Below are 16,576 nucleotides of genomic sequence, written 5' to 3' on the forward strand. Positions count from 1 at the left end.
TTGAGCAGCTCTAGCAAATCTCCCTGCCAGTATATTAGTTCCCTTCCAATTCAGATGCAATCCATTCTTCTTGTACAGGTCACTTCTACCCCAGAAGAGATTCCAATGATCCAAAAATATGAATCCTTCTCCCATACACCAGATTCTTAGCCACACATTCATCTGCTCTGTCTTCCTATTCCTACCCTCACTAGTTCGAAGCACCGGCAGTAATCCAGATCCTTCGATCCTTGAGGGCCTCCTTTTTAAATTCCTGCTTAACTCTCTATATTTTCTCTTCAGAATCTCAACTCTCTATATTTTCCCTTCCTATGTCGTTGGTTCAAATGTGAACAATGACCACTTGCTGGCCCCTCTCCACCTTGAGAACATTCTGCACCCCCTCTGAGACATCCTTGATCCTGGCACCAAGAAAGCAACACGCCATTCTGATTTTTTGCTGCTGGCCACAGAAACGTCTGTCTGTGCCTCAAACTAGAGAGTTCCCTAACACAATTGATTTCTTGGAACCCAACGTACCTCTCATTGCATTACAGCCAGTCTTGTTACCAGAAACTTGGCTGTTCATGTTATATTCCCCTGCAAACCCATCGCCCACTACATTTTCCATCTTGACTACTGTGCAACTTTGGCCTAAATATTTAAGGAAGGATGTAAGTGAGTGGGAAGTGATCCAGAGGAGGTTTTTCGATTAATACCTGAAATGAGTGCATTATGTTAAGAGGGCAGGTTTCTCAAGATGGCCTTGTTTCCAGTGGAGTTGAAGAATAAAGGGTGATTTGAATGAAGTATAAAAGACCCTCAATGGTCTTGACTGGATGAACATGGAAGAGATGTGGGTGTACCCAGAACTTGGGCACCGTTTTTAAATCAAAGTGTTCCCTTTTACTTCATAAATGAGCATCATCCTCTTTCAAGGATTGTGAGACTTTGGAACACTGTCCTGCCTTGGAAGATGGCAGAATCAAGATCATTGCAGTTAAATTTAACGAGAGTAGCTGAAAATACGGAGTTTTAAAAGACTCTGTCATGATCTTAATTGATAGTGGAGCTTGAGAGTCTGATTGGTCATCTGTTTTTGTATGTTGGTATGATAAGGTAGTTAATACTTGTTAAACTGATTTAACAACATACAATGTTCATGATATTTCTAAATTTGGAACCTGATTTGTTAAATGAACCATGAAAATGGAAATACAGTTGTGTTGCAGCTTTAGGATTCGAAACTATTGGGCATTAATGTAATCCATGGCAACGACCCATGCAGTTGAGGAACTTGAATTCAGATTTGATATGCTGGCACCTGAGCTTTGGAGAAGGCAGTTACATCCTAAGCTAGGTACTTCACTTTCATCTGTCGTCAGGAACAGGCCATGACTGAGAGTGAGGCAGCTATGGGGACCAAGAAAGACCATTTTTTTTGTATTTTTCCACAGATCTCTGAAGTCTGTGTGACTGAAATGTCCCTATGTGGGTGCAAGTATAACGGTGTGCTGGAATATCCTAGTATGGCTGTGCAACTTAGATTGAATGTTGTTTAGACGTCAGTAGTGGAGGAGCCTCAGGCCCTACAGTGATCTAACAGGTTCAAAGATCATGCAGCTCGTGTGGAGTGGAGTAAAACAGATGAACAACTGATCATTGCACAGTGGTGTATGGTCCATTCAAACGGGTGGGGTAAAAAGGAAGATAGTTATAGCAGTGATAGTGTAGTTACAGGGAAATAGGTATGCTTCTCTCCAGCCAAGAGCGTGAATGCGGAAGGCTATCGTGTCTACCTTGTACATAGGTGGCGCAGTGGCTCAGTAGTTAGCACTGCTGCCTCACAGCACCAGGGTCCCAGGTTAAATTCCAGCCTCTGGCGATTGTCTGTGTGGAGTTTGTACATTCTCCCCGTGTCTGCGTGGGTTTCCTCCAGGTGCTCCGGTTTCCCCCCACAGTCCAAAGATGTGCAGGTTAGGTGAATTGGCCAAGCTATATTGCCCATAATGCTAGGTGCATTAGTCAGAGGGAAATGGGTTGGTGTGGGTTACCCTTCGGAGGGTCGGTGTGGACTTGTTGGGCCAAAGGGCCTGTTTCCGCACTGGAGGGAATCTAATCTACCCTACAGTGATAAAGGACATCAATAGAGGAGAAAATGGGAGTGGAAGAATCCAAATTCTCATTCAAATGGGTACCAACGACATGGGTAGAATTAAGAAAGGGGTTCTTTTGTGGGATTATGATCTACTACACCCTCCTTTTAAAAATGGAACCACAAGATAATAGTTCTTGGATTATAACTAGAGCTGCGTGCAAGTAGTATGTTAATCTTTTTATTGCAAAGGAATTGGATTAAAATCCCACTCCATTGTATGCTACCTAGGCAACACCTGAAGAACTGTTGACAGTTCTGCTGTTTTTACCCAAAGAGATATGTATTTACCTTGAAAGATGTGAAGATGTTTAAAATCTGATTGAAGATTTGTAGCTCGGGTATCCGTTGTTGTGGTTCTGCCACAAAACGACACGACCAGCTATCTCTAGTAGCCATACACTCAGACAACCAGCAACATGAATTTGACTGGGAAAACACCACTATCATAGGACAAGCCAGACAGAGAACAGCCAGAGAATTCCTAGAAGCATGGCATTCATCCCCAAACTCCATCAATAGACACATTGACCTGGACACCATATACAAACCACTACAGCTGAAACTGACACCCGGAAACGGCAAGAACATCCATCAACAGACACATCGACCTGGACCCCAGATACAAATCACTGCAGCTGAAACTGACACCCGGAAGCGGCAAGAACAAACCAATATAAATACCGGAAGAAACATCAAAGCAGCGCTTCACACGAGGCTCCCACCGCACTGATGATGTTCCCTAGCCAGGGAACGAAACGTTTGCAGCAAAAACTTCCAGCTCGGCGAGCAGAACCACAACAGATGTGAAGATGATTCATTAGACTGATAGAGATTGTCCTATTAGGACAGTTTGAGTAGATTTGTCCTATTTCACAAATTTGATAAATTTCTCTCATTTTGGAGAAAAAAAGTGGTGATCTCTTTGAAAAATATGCACTCCCTAATGGACTTCACAAGATAGATATCGGGAACAGTATTTTCCCTGGTTACAACTAGGTCAGAGCCATAGAACAAAAGGACGGGGTAAATTTCTTCTATGAGAGTGTTTGAGCCTTTAGAATTCTTTAGCAAGAAATTGTGCATGTTGAGTAATTGAGTACCTCCAAGGATATAAGATTGGTGCAAGATGATGTAGCTGCAGGTGATTAATCGTTAGCTTGTTCGAATAAAGGCGTATAATTGAAGGTTCTTCTGTTAAAGTTGTATTCTTTGATTTCATGAAATTGATGTCTATTATTTACAGATTTGCGGATTATGGCTGTGTGCTGCATATAAGAAACATTCACTTCCTTCCTGATGGGCGATCTATTGTTGATACTGTTGGAGGAAATTGTTTCAAGGTTTTGGAAAGAAGGCAGAGGGATGGATATTACATTGCCAATATCGAATACTTGAAAGATGTTAAGGTAAAGATAATTTGAAGCACTTAAAGGTTTACAGACTGTAGTAAGGAGTGAATGCAACTAGTTGATTGGGTAACAGAACCAATCAGCACTAGTAGATCATTCAGCTCTTTGAACCTGCTGCACCATTCAACACGATTATATCTGATCCTCTATCTCGATGTATTCCTGCTTCCCCCTTATCCTTTGTCTTTAAAATCTAAAATTGTATCTGTCACTTTCTTGAATATGTTTAATGACTTCTCCACAACCGTCTGTGGCAGTGAATTCCACAGGTTCACTATATACTTTTGAATAAAGAAATTTTTCCTTGTCTTAGTCCTAAACGGTCTACCCTGTATCCTGGGACTATCATCTGGTTCTAGATTCCTCAACTCTGAAAACGTGAGCACTGCAGATGCTGGAGACTCAGAGTCAAAAAGTGTTGTTGCAAAAGTGCAGCAGGTCAGGCAGTATCCGAGGAGCAGGCAAGTTGACGTTTCAGGCATAAGCTCTTCATCAGGAATGCATTCTTAATGAAGGGCTTATGCCCATAACGTCGAATCTCCTGCTCCTTGGATGCTGCCTGACCTGCTGCGCTTTTCCAGCACCACCCTTTTTGACTCTAGATTCCTCAGCCAAGGAAATTGTCTGGTCTACCCAGCTATTTTCTTTTCATTTGCTAACAATTCTACCTCAACTCCCTCACCTTTTGGTCTGTCTTTCTTCAATAATGAATAGCTCTCTACGTTTGTAAGGCTACAGCCATAACTCTGTAATATCAATTGTATCAAAACTGTTCATATCAATTTGCACAGATTATTCATCTATCCTATTGTGAATGCTCTGCATATTAAGACATGATCTTTGGCCATTATCTTGACTTTAGTTTGCACTATGACCTCATTTATTTGTCATCCTTGATCTTTTTTCTGCATTCTATATTTGCTCTTACCTTTCTGTCTTTTGTTTCTATACTTATTTCTCTCTCCTCTGTTTCCCTACTCAGATTCCATTTTCCTATTCAATTTTAAACACTCTACAACATCACAAGCAAACACTCCACCGAGGACATTGGTCCCGGTTATTTCCAGATGCAACCTGTTATGCTTCTACTGGTAGAAAGTGAGAACTGCAGATGCTGGAGATCAGAGCTGAAAAATGTGTTGCTGGAAAAGCATAGCAGGTCAGGCAGCATCCAAGGAGCAGGAGAATCGACATTTCGGGCGTAAGCCCTTCTTCAGGAGTGAAGAAGGTGTGCCAAGCAGGCTAAGATAAAAGGTAGGGAGGAGGGACTGGGGGAGGGGTGTTGGGAATGTGATAGGTGGAAGGAGGCTAAGGTGAGGGTGATAGGGCGGAGAGGTCGGGAAGAAGATTACAGGTCAAGAAGGCGGTGCTGAGTCCGAGGGTTGGGACTGAGATAAGGTGGGGGGAGGGGAAATGGGGAATCTGGAGAAATCTGCACTCATCCCGTATGGTTGGAGGGTTCTAGGCGGAAGATGAGGCGCTCTACCTCCAGGCGTCTTGTTGCCATGGTCTGGCGATGGAGGAGGCCAAGGACCTGCATGTCCTTGGTGGAGTGGGAGGGGGAGTTAAAGTGTTCAGCAACGGGCGGACAGATTCGCAGCCTCCGCGGGGTCCACAGCCACCTGGAACAACACCATTTCTGCTGTCGCCGCAGCCACTTCCACCCCCGGAGTTGCCATTGCCGCATCTACTGCCCCCAGTGACATCACTCATCTGCACAACGACCACACCGCATGTGTTTCTGCCCTGCCCTGCCCCGCCCCACCCCGCCTGCTCCTGCCCCATCCCGCCTGTTCTTGTCCCACCAAACTCATCTCTGCGTACCTCGATAGTCCAAGAACTCTTTAGTCCAAGAACTCCCCATCTACGATCGGGCCACCACCCACGCCCTCCACCTCCTCCATGATTTTCGTTTCCCTGGCCTCCAACGCCTTATCTTCACCATATTCACCTCCGTCCCCCATCACGAAGGCCTCAAAGCCCTCCGCTTCTTCCTTTCCCACCAACCCAACCAGTACCCTTCCACTAACACCCTGCTTCGACTGACTGAACTGGTCCTCACTCTGAACAACTTCTCTTTCCAATCCTCCCACTTACTCCAAACCAAAGGAGTACCATGGGAACCCACGTGGGCCCCTGCTAGGCCTCTTCGTCGGATATGTGGAACAGTCCATCTTCCGCAGCTACACTTGCACCATCCCCCACCTTTTCCTCCGCTACATCGATGACTGTATTGGCGCTGCCTCGTGCTCCCACGAGGAGATTGAACAGTTCATCCACTTTACTAACACCTTTCACCCCGACCTCAAATGTACCTGGACTGTATCAGACTCCTCCCTCCCCTTTCTAGACCCCTCCATTTCTATCTCGGGCGACTGACTCAACACGGACATTTACTATAAACCGACTGACTCCCACAGCTACCTAGATTACACCTCCTCCCACCCTGCCCCCTGTAAAAACGCCATCCCATATTCCCAATTCCTTCGCCTCCGCTGCATCTGCTCCCACGAGGACTAATTCCATTACCGAACAACCCAGCTGGCCTCCTTCTTCAAAGACCGCAATTTTCCCCTCAGACGTGGTTGACGATGCTCTCCACCGCATCTCCTCCACTTCCTGATCCTCCACTCTTGAACCCCGTCCCTCCAATCGCTACCAGGACAGAACCCCATTGGTTCTCACCTACCAACCCACCAACCTCCAGATACATCGTGTCATCCTTCGTCATTTCCGCCACCACCAAGGATATATTTCCCTCCCCTCCCCTATCAGCGTTCTGGAAAGACCACTCCCTCCACGACTCCCTTGTCACGTCCACACACCCCACCAACCCAACCTCCACTCCCGGCACCTTCCCCTGCAACCGCAAGAAATGCAAACCTTGCATCCACACATCTCCCCTCACTTCTCTCCAAGGCTGCAAGGGATCCTTCCATATCCATCACAAATTCACCTGCACCTCCACACACATCATTTACTGCATCCGCTGCACCCAATGTGGCCGCCTCTACATTGGGGAGACAGGCCGCCTACTTGCGGAATGTTTCAGAGAACACCTCTGAGACATCTGCACCAGCCAACCCAACCGCCCCGTGGCCCAACACTTCAACTCCCCCTCCCACTCCACCAAGAAAATGCAGGTCCTTGGCCTTCTCCATTGCCAGACCATGCAACATGACGCCTGGAGGAAGAGCACCTCATCTTCCACCTAGGAATTCTTCAACCACAAGGGATGAATGCAGATTTCTCCAGCTTCCTCATTTCCCCTCTCCCCACCTTATCTCAGTCCCAACCCTCGGAGTCAGCGCCACTTTCTTGACCTGCAATTTTCTTCCCGACTTCTCCGCACCCCACCACCTCTCCGGCCTATCACCCTCACCTTAACCTCCTTCCACCTATCGCATTCCCAACATCCCATCCCAAGTTCCTCCTCCCTATCTTTTATCTTAGCCTGCTTGGCACACCTTCCTCATTCCTGAAGAAGGACTTTTGCCCAAAATGTCGATTCTCCTGCTCCTTGGATGCTGCCTGACCTGCTTCGCTTTTCCAGCAACACATTTTTCATGCTTGTACTGGTCCCACCTTCCCCAGACCTGGCCCTCAGGTAAAAGCTTTAATCTTTTTGTAAAAATCTAATTTTGTTTTCAGTTAACATTTAACTGAAATCTACAGTTTAAATACATAGGAGCAGGAGTAGCTCATTCAGCCTCTCAAGCCTATTCATCCATTCAGTGAGATCAAGGCTGATGTGTGGCCTAACTCCACATACTTGCCTTTCATCCATATCCCTTAATATCTTTGCTTAACAAAAGATTATCTATCTCCGATTTAAAGTTCACAACTGGTTCTGTCTCCACGGCCATTTTTGGGAGAGAGCCCAGACCTCTTCTACATTTTGTGTGCAGAAGTGCTTCCTAACATCTCTTGTTGAATAGTCTGGTCCGAACTTTTGGTCTTTGCACCCAAGTTCTAGAATCTCAATCAGTGGAAATAGTTTGTCTTGATCCACCCTGTCTGTTCCTGTTAATATTTTGATGACTTCTGTCAGAGCACTCCTTTAACCTTGTAAATTCTAGATTAAATAGGCCTAATTTGTATAATCTGTCCTCATAACTTAGCCCTTGAACCCAGATATCATCCTTGTAAATTTACATTGTACCTTCTCCAAGGCCAGTATGCTCTTCCTAAGGTGTGGCACCAAGACCTGCTCTCAGTACCCCAAGTGGGGTCTAATCAGGGTTTTGTATAAATGCAGCATAACTTCTGCATACTTGAATTCTAATCCTCTAGATATAAAGGTCAGTATTTTTTTAAATTCATCCAATTTTTCCTCATCAACTTGTTCAGAGATGTAATTACGTACCTCTGGAGCAGGTGGGACTGAAACCTGGGCCTCCCAATTCAAGGGTAGGGACTCTACCTCTGTACCACAAGAGGGCCTGCCAGCATTCTGTAAACTTTTTTTTGATCCTTTTCAACACCTATTTGTGACATTTTAAAGATCTGTGCATTTTAAAGTACCCTGATCTATCCTTTTTTTGGTCCAAAATAGATGACCTTGCACTTGGTTACATTGGACCCTAGCTCACTAAAGGTATGAGCCTTGAGCTGTTTTAATATGGTGTCCACTGGATGAACAGTTGGGCTTAGTTAACTGAAGCAGCAGCTGAAACCAGTTCCCTTACTGGGTCATTTGAGTCTTTTGTCTAGTTTTACATAATAATACAACTGAAAATAGTGTGCTGGGAGTTGTGTTTAAAAGGAAGGAAAGGAGGTGTTCCTTTGCTTTCACTTCTTTATTTAACTCTCAAAGAATTAGTTACTTTGTTGTACAGAATAGGAAGTTATTATGTGGTAGGTGACTGAGATTTATTCTGTTTCTAAGATTCAAAATGTTGTAGAAACTTGAGGTAAGGTTTATAAACATATAAAAACAAAACTAAGGAACAGATTAGAACACATTAAATATGGTAGGGTGATGTGGCACACCTGCAGCATGGGGAGGATTCCTGAAGTCTGTTCAATTCAGGACAAACCCACCCGCTGTAAGTAAAGTTTAAACAGCTTCCACTTGGAACTTGAGCTGGAGGCTGAAATGCAGGTGCTGCTTTGATTCTGTGCACCAGGCGACAGTCATATCTCTTGGAATAAGGTCTCCTAATTATGGTCAGTGTTTGGGGACAGGAGAAAACCTGGCCTTAGAAGTTGCCCAAGAAGTCTGAAGTTCTTTCAGCATGTTTGGATGAGAGTAAGGGCTGCACGATGGATGAGCTACCTGACCATGCCACATTGATGCAGGAAACCATACAAGTGGGAGAAACAAAAAGCGTTATAGTTACAACATGAGAGGGATTGACACATGCCCTGTAGCCAAATGTGTTCCAGATGGCTGTCGCCCGCCCCTTTTCAGGGTTGAGGATATCTGATTGGCAACTGGACAAAAATTTGGAATAGGAGGGGCAGCATCCATAAGTCATGCTTGATGTAGATACCAATGATGTCGACAAGAAAAGGCTATTCTGCGCAGTCAGTATAAGAAGCTGAATACCACATTAAGAAGCAGAAACTCAACCGTCATAACGTGTGGAACATTCCCTGAATCATGTCCAAATTGGCATTGGATAAATCAGATTAGAGACATTAGTCCTTGAAGTGGGAGAAGTGAGCTCTGGTTCATGAGTTAATATGGCTTTCTGAAAGTCGAGAGTGTGGTGCTGGAAAAGCACAGCAGGTCAGGCAGCATCCAAGGAGGAGGAGAATTGACGTTTTGGGCATAAACTCTTTTAATGCACGAATAGTCGATTCTCCTGCTCCTCGGATGCTGCCTGACCTGTGTTTTTCCAGCACTACAGTCTCGCTTCTCATCATCACCACCTGCATCCTTCACCTTTTTCCCATGGCTTTCTGAAAGGTAAATCATGAATCTGTTGTAGTTCTTTTGAGGAAGTAGCGTGTCCTGTGGAGAAAGACTATCCCTTTAAAGATCTCTATAAAAGGGATAAAGAATGAGGATGGATTATTCATTAATTGGATAATGAATGTGCTCAACTTGGATTTTCAGAAGGCATTTGCTATTAATTTTGTTGTAGGGAGCAGTGTATTGACATGAATAGAGGATTGGTTTGCTCTGGGAAGCACAGTAGACATAAATAGGTCTTTTTCAAGCTGGCAAGCTCGTGATGTCACGGGGTCAGTGCAGGAACCTCAACTGTTTGCAATTTATGTAAATGAGTTGGATGAAATGATCAAATTTGCTGGTGACAAAAAGATAGTTAGAAATGTGAACTGTGAAAAGACCAGAGGGACAAGAAGATATAGGTTAAGTGAGTGGGCAGAGGTCTGACAAATAGAGTATAACGTAAAAAATGTGAAACTATCCATTTGGCAAGAAACTTTTTAAAAAAAAATCTAAATGGTGAGAAATTACAGAAATCTGATTGAGGAATCTGGATGCCCCCTTACTGAATCGCATAAGGCTAGTGTATAGTACAGCAAATTAAGAATGTTAATATTTATTGCAAGAGGAATTAAATACAAAAATAAGGAGGTTGTGTTCCAGGGCACTAGTGACCCTAAAGCTGAAGTACGCCTTCCCATTTAAGGAAGACTGCAAATGCTTGGAAGTGACTGAGAATATTGTACCACTTTAACTCTTAGAATGGTGGGGTTATCTTGATAGGAAATATTGGACAGGTTAGGTTTGTATCCGCTGGAGTTTAGAAGAGTGAGCGACTACTTGATTTAAACATATAAGATATGAGAGCTCTTGATGGCTTGGATCTGGAGAGGATGTTTCCTGTTTTGAGGGAATGTGTAACTAGAGGTCCCTGTTTAAAAGTAAGAGGGTGTCAATTTAAAATTCCACATTCCAAGAAAACATTTTATTAAAAAGTGTTAGTTGCCTGTTATCTTATTTTAAAATGAAACAAAACTGAAAACGAGACTCGATTCCAGAATGGGTGGTTTTGGCAAGAATGTCGTTTGTTTTGTTATGGTAACTAGCCTTTAAGGTTTTGGTCATCCTTTTTATTAAGCTAGCTTATTAAAACAAATTCTTTCATAATTAATTTCTTGTATCCCAACTATATGATTTTGATATTAATGCAGAATTATCAATATTTTTGTACACCATTTCCGTTTTTGTGTTAAGATTCAAACAGTTAATTTGAACTTAATTTTGTCTTGCATGTAGTTATGATATAGTGTCATAATTTCAGTACAGTTTGGCTCAAATGGTTATTACTGCAAATGTAGTAACACTTCAGAGTTCTCAGATTTCATATACGCTGTATTTCAATGTCAGTTTTTGTCACCATTTGTTCTTTAGAAGTTTGTATTTAAATATAAATCCGTATTTGTTTGCAGGTTATAGGAGAGGAATTGGATGAACTTATAGATCTTCATGATAAGGTGTATGCACAAGCTTGTAAATGGTTTCAAAACTTGAAAAGTCGATTCCACAGTCAAATCCTTCAGCATTTTGGTCCAATTCCAGAGAGAGAAACCGATTTACAGGTATTGTGACTCTCAATTATTTAATTTTGTTTGTGGTTGCCATAGTGAATAATATTGCACTTGGGTACTGTCCACCTTATTTGAAATCAGTAAGCCACAATATGAAAATGGGCATCTCAACTTTTTTTCACATTGATACAAATCATCATAAAAATAGAACCAACTGTTTAGCACCATAATATATACGAGTGATGGGAATTACATGTGCTAAAGTCTTGGGTGACAAAAGGCAAAGTAAATATGTAACTTTAAGGAGACTTGAAGGTGCAGTACAGATGAAGCAAGGTGGAGGAGTTTAGGAAAAAAAGTCCGAGTTGCCAAATGTGTGATAACTAATAGTGATGAAGTTAGCGGGAAAGGAGGGAAATAAACAGTACTCCAGATTAGAGTAGATGATGCGAGTTAAATTGCTGAGGGATTTAAAAATTTTTTGTCACAATGCTCTGAACAGTACTAACGTACGTTTATTTTAAGTACACTGTCTCTAATTTTTGGAACTACTGGGACATATTGTAAGCTTTTGTCTTAAAATTTAAAATTTAGGGTTTTGAACAATCATGCAATGCAGTAATAGAGTCATCGAGATGTACAGCACAGAAACAGACACTTTGCTCCAACCAGATATCCCAATCCAGTCTAGTTCCACCTGCCAACACCTGGTCCATATCCCACTAAATCCTTCCTATTCATATACGCATCCAAATATCTTTTAAATGTTGCAATTGTACCAGCCTCCACCACTTCCTCTGGCAGCTCATTCCATACACGCACCACCCTCTGTATGAAAAAGTTGCCCCTTAGGTTTCATTTATATCTTCTTCCTCTCACCCTAAACCATTGCCCTATAGTCCTGGACTCTCACACCCCAGGGGAAAGACTTTGTCTATTTATCCTATTCATGTCCCTCGTGATTTTTTAAACATCTATAAGGTCACTCCTCAGCCTCCGACGCTCCAGGGAAAATAGCCCCAGTCTGTTCGGCCTCTCCCTATAGCTCAAATCTCCAACCCTGGCAACATCCTTGTAAATCTTTTCTGAACCCTTTCAAGTTTCCCAACATCATTCCGATAGGAAGGAGATCAGAATTGCATGCAATATTCCAACAGCAACCTAACCGATGTCTTGTACAAACACAACATGACCTCCCAACTCTTGTACTCAATACTCTGACCAACAAAGAAAAGCATACCAAACGCCACCTTCACTATTGTATCTACCTGCGACTCCACATTCAAGGAGCTATGAACCTGCACTCCGAGGTCTCTTTGTGCAGCAACACTCCCTAGGACCTTACCATTAAGTGTATAGTCCTACTAAGATTTGCTTTCCCAAAATGTAGCACCTAGCATTTATTTGAATTAAACTCCACCTGCCACTTCTCAGCCCATTGGTCCATCTGATCAACATCCCGTTGTAATCTGAGGTAACCTTCTTCGTTGTCCTCTACACCTCCAATTTTGGTGTCATCTGCAAACTTACTAACTGTACCTCTTATGCTCACATCCAAATCATTTATGTAAATGATAAGTATTGGACCCAGCACTGATCCTTGTGGCACTCCACTGGTCACAGGCCTCCAGTCTGGTATACAACCCTCCATCACCACCCTCTATCTTCTACCTTTGAGCCAGTTCTATATCCAAATGGCTAGTTCTCCCTGTATTCCTTGAGATCTAACCTTGCTAATCGGTCTCCAATGGGGAACCTTGTTGAACACCTTACTGTAGTCCACATAGATCACATCTACTGCTCTGCCCTCATCAATCCTCTGTTACTTCAAAAAAACCTTTCTTAAACTGTGGAACCACGTTAGTCAACCTCCAGTCTTCTGGCACCTCACCTGTGACTATCGTTGATACAAATATCTCAGCAAGAGGCCCAGCAATCGGTTCCCTAGCTTCCCACAGAGTTCTAGGGCACACCTAATCAGGTCCTGGGGATTTATCCACCTTCATGTGTTTCAAGACATCCAGCACTTCCTCTTCTATAATAGGGACATTTTTTCAAGATGTCACCGTCTATTTCACTACATTCTATATCTTCTAAATACTGATTGCAAAATACTCGTTTAGTATCTTCCCCCATCTCCTGCGGCTCCATACAATATCCCTTTACCATCTCCCGGACTATTATTTGGCAATTTATCTTGCTGTTCTGGAGACGTTTATTGTCTTATAATAGTTACCACACTGAAGTTACTCACTTGGCTGTAAAATACTAGATTGTTTGGAGATTGTGAAAGCAAGTGTTTTTTTTCCCTGAACAATATTTGTATTTAGGGCCCCCCAAATGGACCTGCTTGGTGTTGGTGGCTTCTTGCTGTTCTTCCTGTGGATCCAAAATATCAGCTTTCTGTGTTGTCTATGACATCTTTGATGAACCGCTTAATCAAAATTCAGAAGATTTTGACATACTTCTCGAATGCAAGAGATCAATCCAAGTGACAATCAGCCTGGACTTGCTTCAAGGATCATGAAATCCTCTTTCTAATCGGGGATAGATTATTTGCTATTTTTTTCATTTGCAGTGCTGGTTTCAGTAAGTTGCAAGTAGCAGACATAGTCTTGAAAGGAATTGCAAAATATGCTGATAACAGAAAGAAAACCTGACTGTATTTAGGCTTTGTGAAAAGTTACAAAGAAGGCTTTGTGACAGACCATCCTCTACTCCATTTCTATGAAATTTTGAATAAACAGAAAATCAATGATTTTTGTACTAAGTTTTGAAGTTGTACTGATTATTTGAATTAGCAGCATTTGATGCACAATTCAGAGCATTATAGATGTGTTCTTTCAGCAATATAATAGAAATTTGCAAACTTCGGTTCGATTACCACAAATAATTTTGAGTTTGCCATTACCTATCCTGAATTGGCAAACTTTTGCTGTGGTATGGGTGCTGACAACCCTGTGACCCATAGTTAAAAATCACACAAAACCAGGTTATAGTCCAACAGGTTTATTTGGAAGCACTAACTTTCGGAGAGCTGCCCCTTCAGGTGGTTGTGGAGTGCTTCCAAATAAACCTGGTGTTGTGATTTTTAACTTTGTACACCCCAGTCCAACACCAGCGTCTCCAAATCTGTGACCCATAGTGAGAGAAACTGACATGCAGCAAGTTATTTGACTATGGCTAATCTGTGCATCATATGTCCTCACTTACTGGCAATATACATTCACTTCCCAGCAATGGCAACTAGATAGCAGACAAGCAGTTTTCACCTTCCTCAACACTTCACAATTTTTTTAATGGTCAAAACTGACCAACTCTACATAAAAACAATTAACAAAACTAGGACTTTCTTGTATATGTGGCATATTATCACATCAGACATATGTTGCATATCTATCAGGCAAGATTCTCCAATTCTGTGAAATGGCATACCTGTCCTGTGCATTAATTATATATCATAAAATTATAATCCTAATAAGAGGCCAACCTTAATACAACTGTTTTTAGACTTAAATCTCAGCTCAGTTCCAGATTACATTTTGCTAATCTGTTTGAGCAATAAGTTATGAATATGTAAGTCTGTTTTTGTTTGAAAAAGCAAAAATCTCAACATTTAGTGTTGTAATGGTTTCTATCTTTGTTCCAATGACTTGTATTTTCTTTGCGATTATGTGCTGGCAGTGTGTAATTATGCCAGGCATTGCCTTTCTGATCTGTAAATTTGTACAAGGTTTATACAAATGTTCAGCTTTGAATTGTATTTAATTTATTTTTTTGAATAAAATAAAGATCCGAAATGAAAATCTGTAGTCTAATGTTGTTAGAGTAAAATCAATGAATTACATTTTACTTTCATTAACAATTTAGTGCTGCTATACTTGAATTGAAGACCATGGCTATGTTTAACATCCACTTTGAGAGTTTATTTCTCAGCATGCAGTTATCACTGGCTAGGCCAATATTTACTGCCCATCCCTGGAGAAGATTAGGGTGAGCTGTCTTGAATCTCACAAATCCATGGGTGTAAGGGCATCCATAGTGCTATTAAGAAGTTTGAGTTGATCCACTGACAGCGAATATGGGAGCAGGAGTCCATTCAGCCCTGCTCTGCTATGCATCACAATCATGGTCAATCAGCAACTCAATAACCTAATCCTGCTTTCTTTCCATAATCTTTGGCCCAAGTGCTATACCTAGCTGCCTCTTGAATATATTCAATGTTTTGGTGTCAGCTACTTAATGTGCTAATGACTCATCACTCTTCGGGTGAAGAAATGTCTCCTCATCTCCCTTCTAAATGGTCCATCTTGAATCCTCAGACAGTGACTCCTGGTTCTGAATGCACCCACCATCAGGAACATCCTTCCTGCATCTACCCTGTCTAGTCCTGTTAGAATTTAAGTCTGAGATTCCCCCCTCACTCGTCTGATCTCTCCTACATCAGTCTTGCCATCCCCAGAATCAGCCTGGTAAACCTACGCTGTATACCAACAACATCCTTCCTCAGAAAAGGAGAACAAACTGCACACGAGGTGTGGCCTGGCCAAGACCCTTTTTAACTACAACAATGTATCCTTACCTGCTATCTACCTTCAGCAACTGGTGCATAACGACATCCAGTCCCACTGCACAGTCCTCTTCCCCCAATTTAGAGTCCTAGAGATGTACAGCATGGGAACAGATCCTTCGGTCCAACCTATCCATGCTGACCAGATATCCCAACCCAATCTCGACCCACCTGCCAGCACCTGGCCCATATCCTCCAAACCCTTCCTATTCATATACCCATCCAAATACCTCTTAAATGTTGCAATTGTACCAGCCTCCTCCACTTCCTCTGGCAGCTCATTCCATATATCTACCACCCTCTGTGGAAAAGATTGCCCTGTAGGTCTCTTTTATATCTTTCCACTCACCCTAAACCTATGCCCTCTAGTTCTGGACTCCCTGACCCTAGGGAAAAGACTTCGCCTATTTACCCTATCCCTACTCCTGCATAATTTTGTAAACCTTATACGGTCACCCCTCAACCTCAGGGGAAACAGCCCCAGACTGTTCAGCCTCTCTCTATAGTTCAAATCCTCCAAGCTTGGCAACATCCTTGTAAATCTTTTCAAGTTTCACAACATCTTTCTGATAGGATATTGCGTGCAATTCTGGTCTCCTTCCTAACAGTGGCCTAACCAATGTTCTGTACAGCCGCAACATGACCTCCCAACTCCTGTACTCAATACTCTGACCAATAAAGGAAAGTATACCAAACGCCACCTTTACTATTCTATCTACCTGCGCCTCCACTTTCAAGGAGCTATGAACCTGCACTCCAAGGTCTCTTTGTTCAGCAACATTCCTTAGGACCTAACCATTAAGCATACAAGTCCTGCTAAGATTTGCTTTCCCAAATGCAGCACCTTGCATTTATCTAAATTAAACTCCATCTGGTCAAGATCCTGTTGCAATCCAAGGTAACCCTCCAATGTTGTGTCATCTGTAAAATTACTATCTGTACCTCTTATGCTCGCATCCAAATCATTTAAGTGATAAAAAGTACAGGACCCAG

At 42.6% G+C, this 16,576-nt stretch overlaps 1 protein-coding gene across 1 annotated transcript in view; it reads left to right on the top strand.

The window, feature by feature from the left end:
* The window catches only part of LOC132819200 (LON peptidase N-terminal domain and RING finger protein 1-like), a 49,832-nt gene extending 35,033 nt beyond the window's left edge, over positions 1 to 14,799 (top strand). The window contains exons 10-12 of the mRNA XM_060830655.1: positions 3,381 to 3,543; positions 10,915 to 11,064; positions 13,344 to 14,799. Coding sequence (XP_060686638.1) covers positions 3,381 to 3,543; positions 10,915 to 11,064; positions 13,344 to 13,508 — 478 coding nt within the window. The 3' untranslated portion in view covers positions 13,509 to 14,799. The remainder of the gene's footprint in view (positions 1 to 3,380; positions 3,544 to 10,914; positions 11,065 to 13,343) is intronic.
* The last annotated feature ends 1,777 nt before the right edge of the window (positions 14,800 to 16,576 follow it).

Source organism: Hemiscyllium ocellatum, chromosome 1 (genome assembly GCF_020745735.1).
Source record: "Hemiscyllium ocellatum isolate sHemOce1 chromosome 1, sHemOce1.pat.X.cur, whole genome shotgun sequence".
NCBI lineage: Eukaryota > Metazoa > Chordata > Chondrichthyes > Orectolobiformes > Hemiscylliidae > Hemiscyllium > Hemiscyllium ocellatum.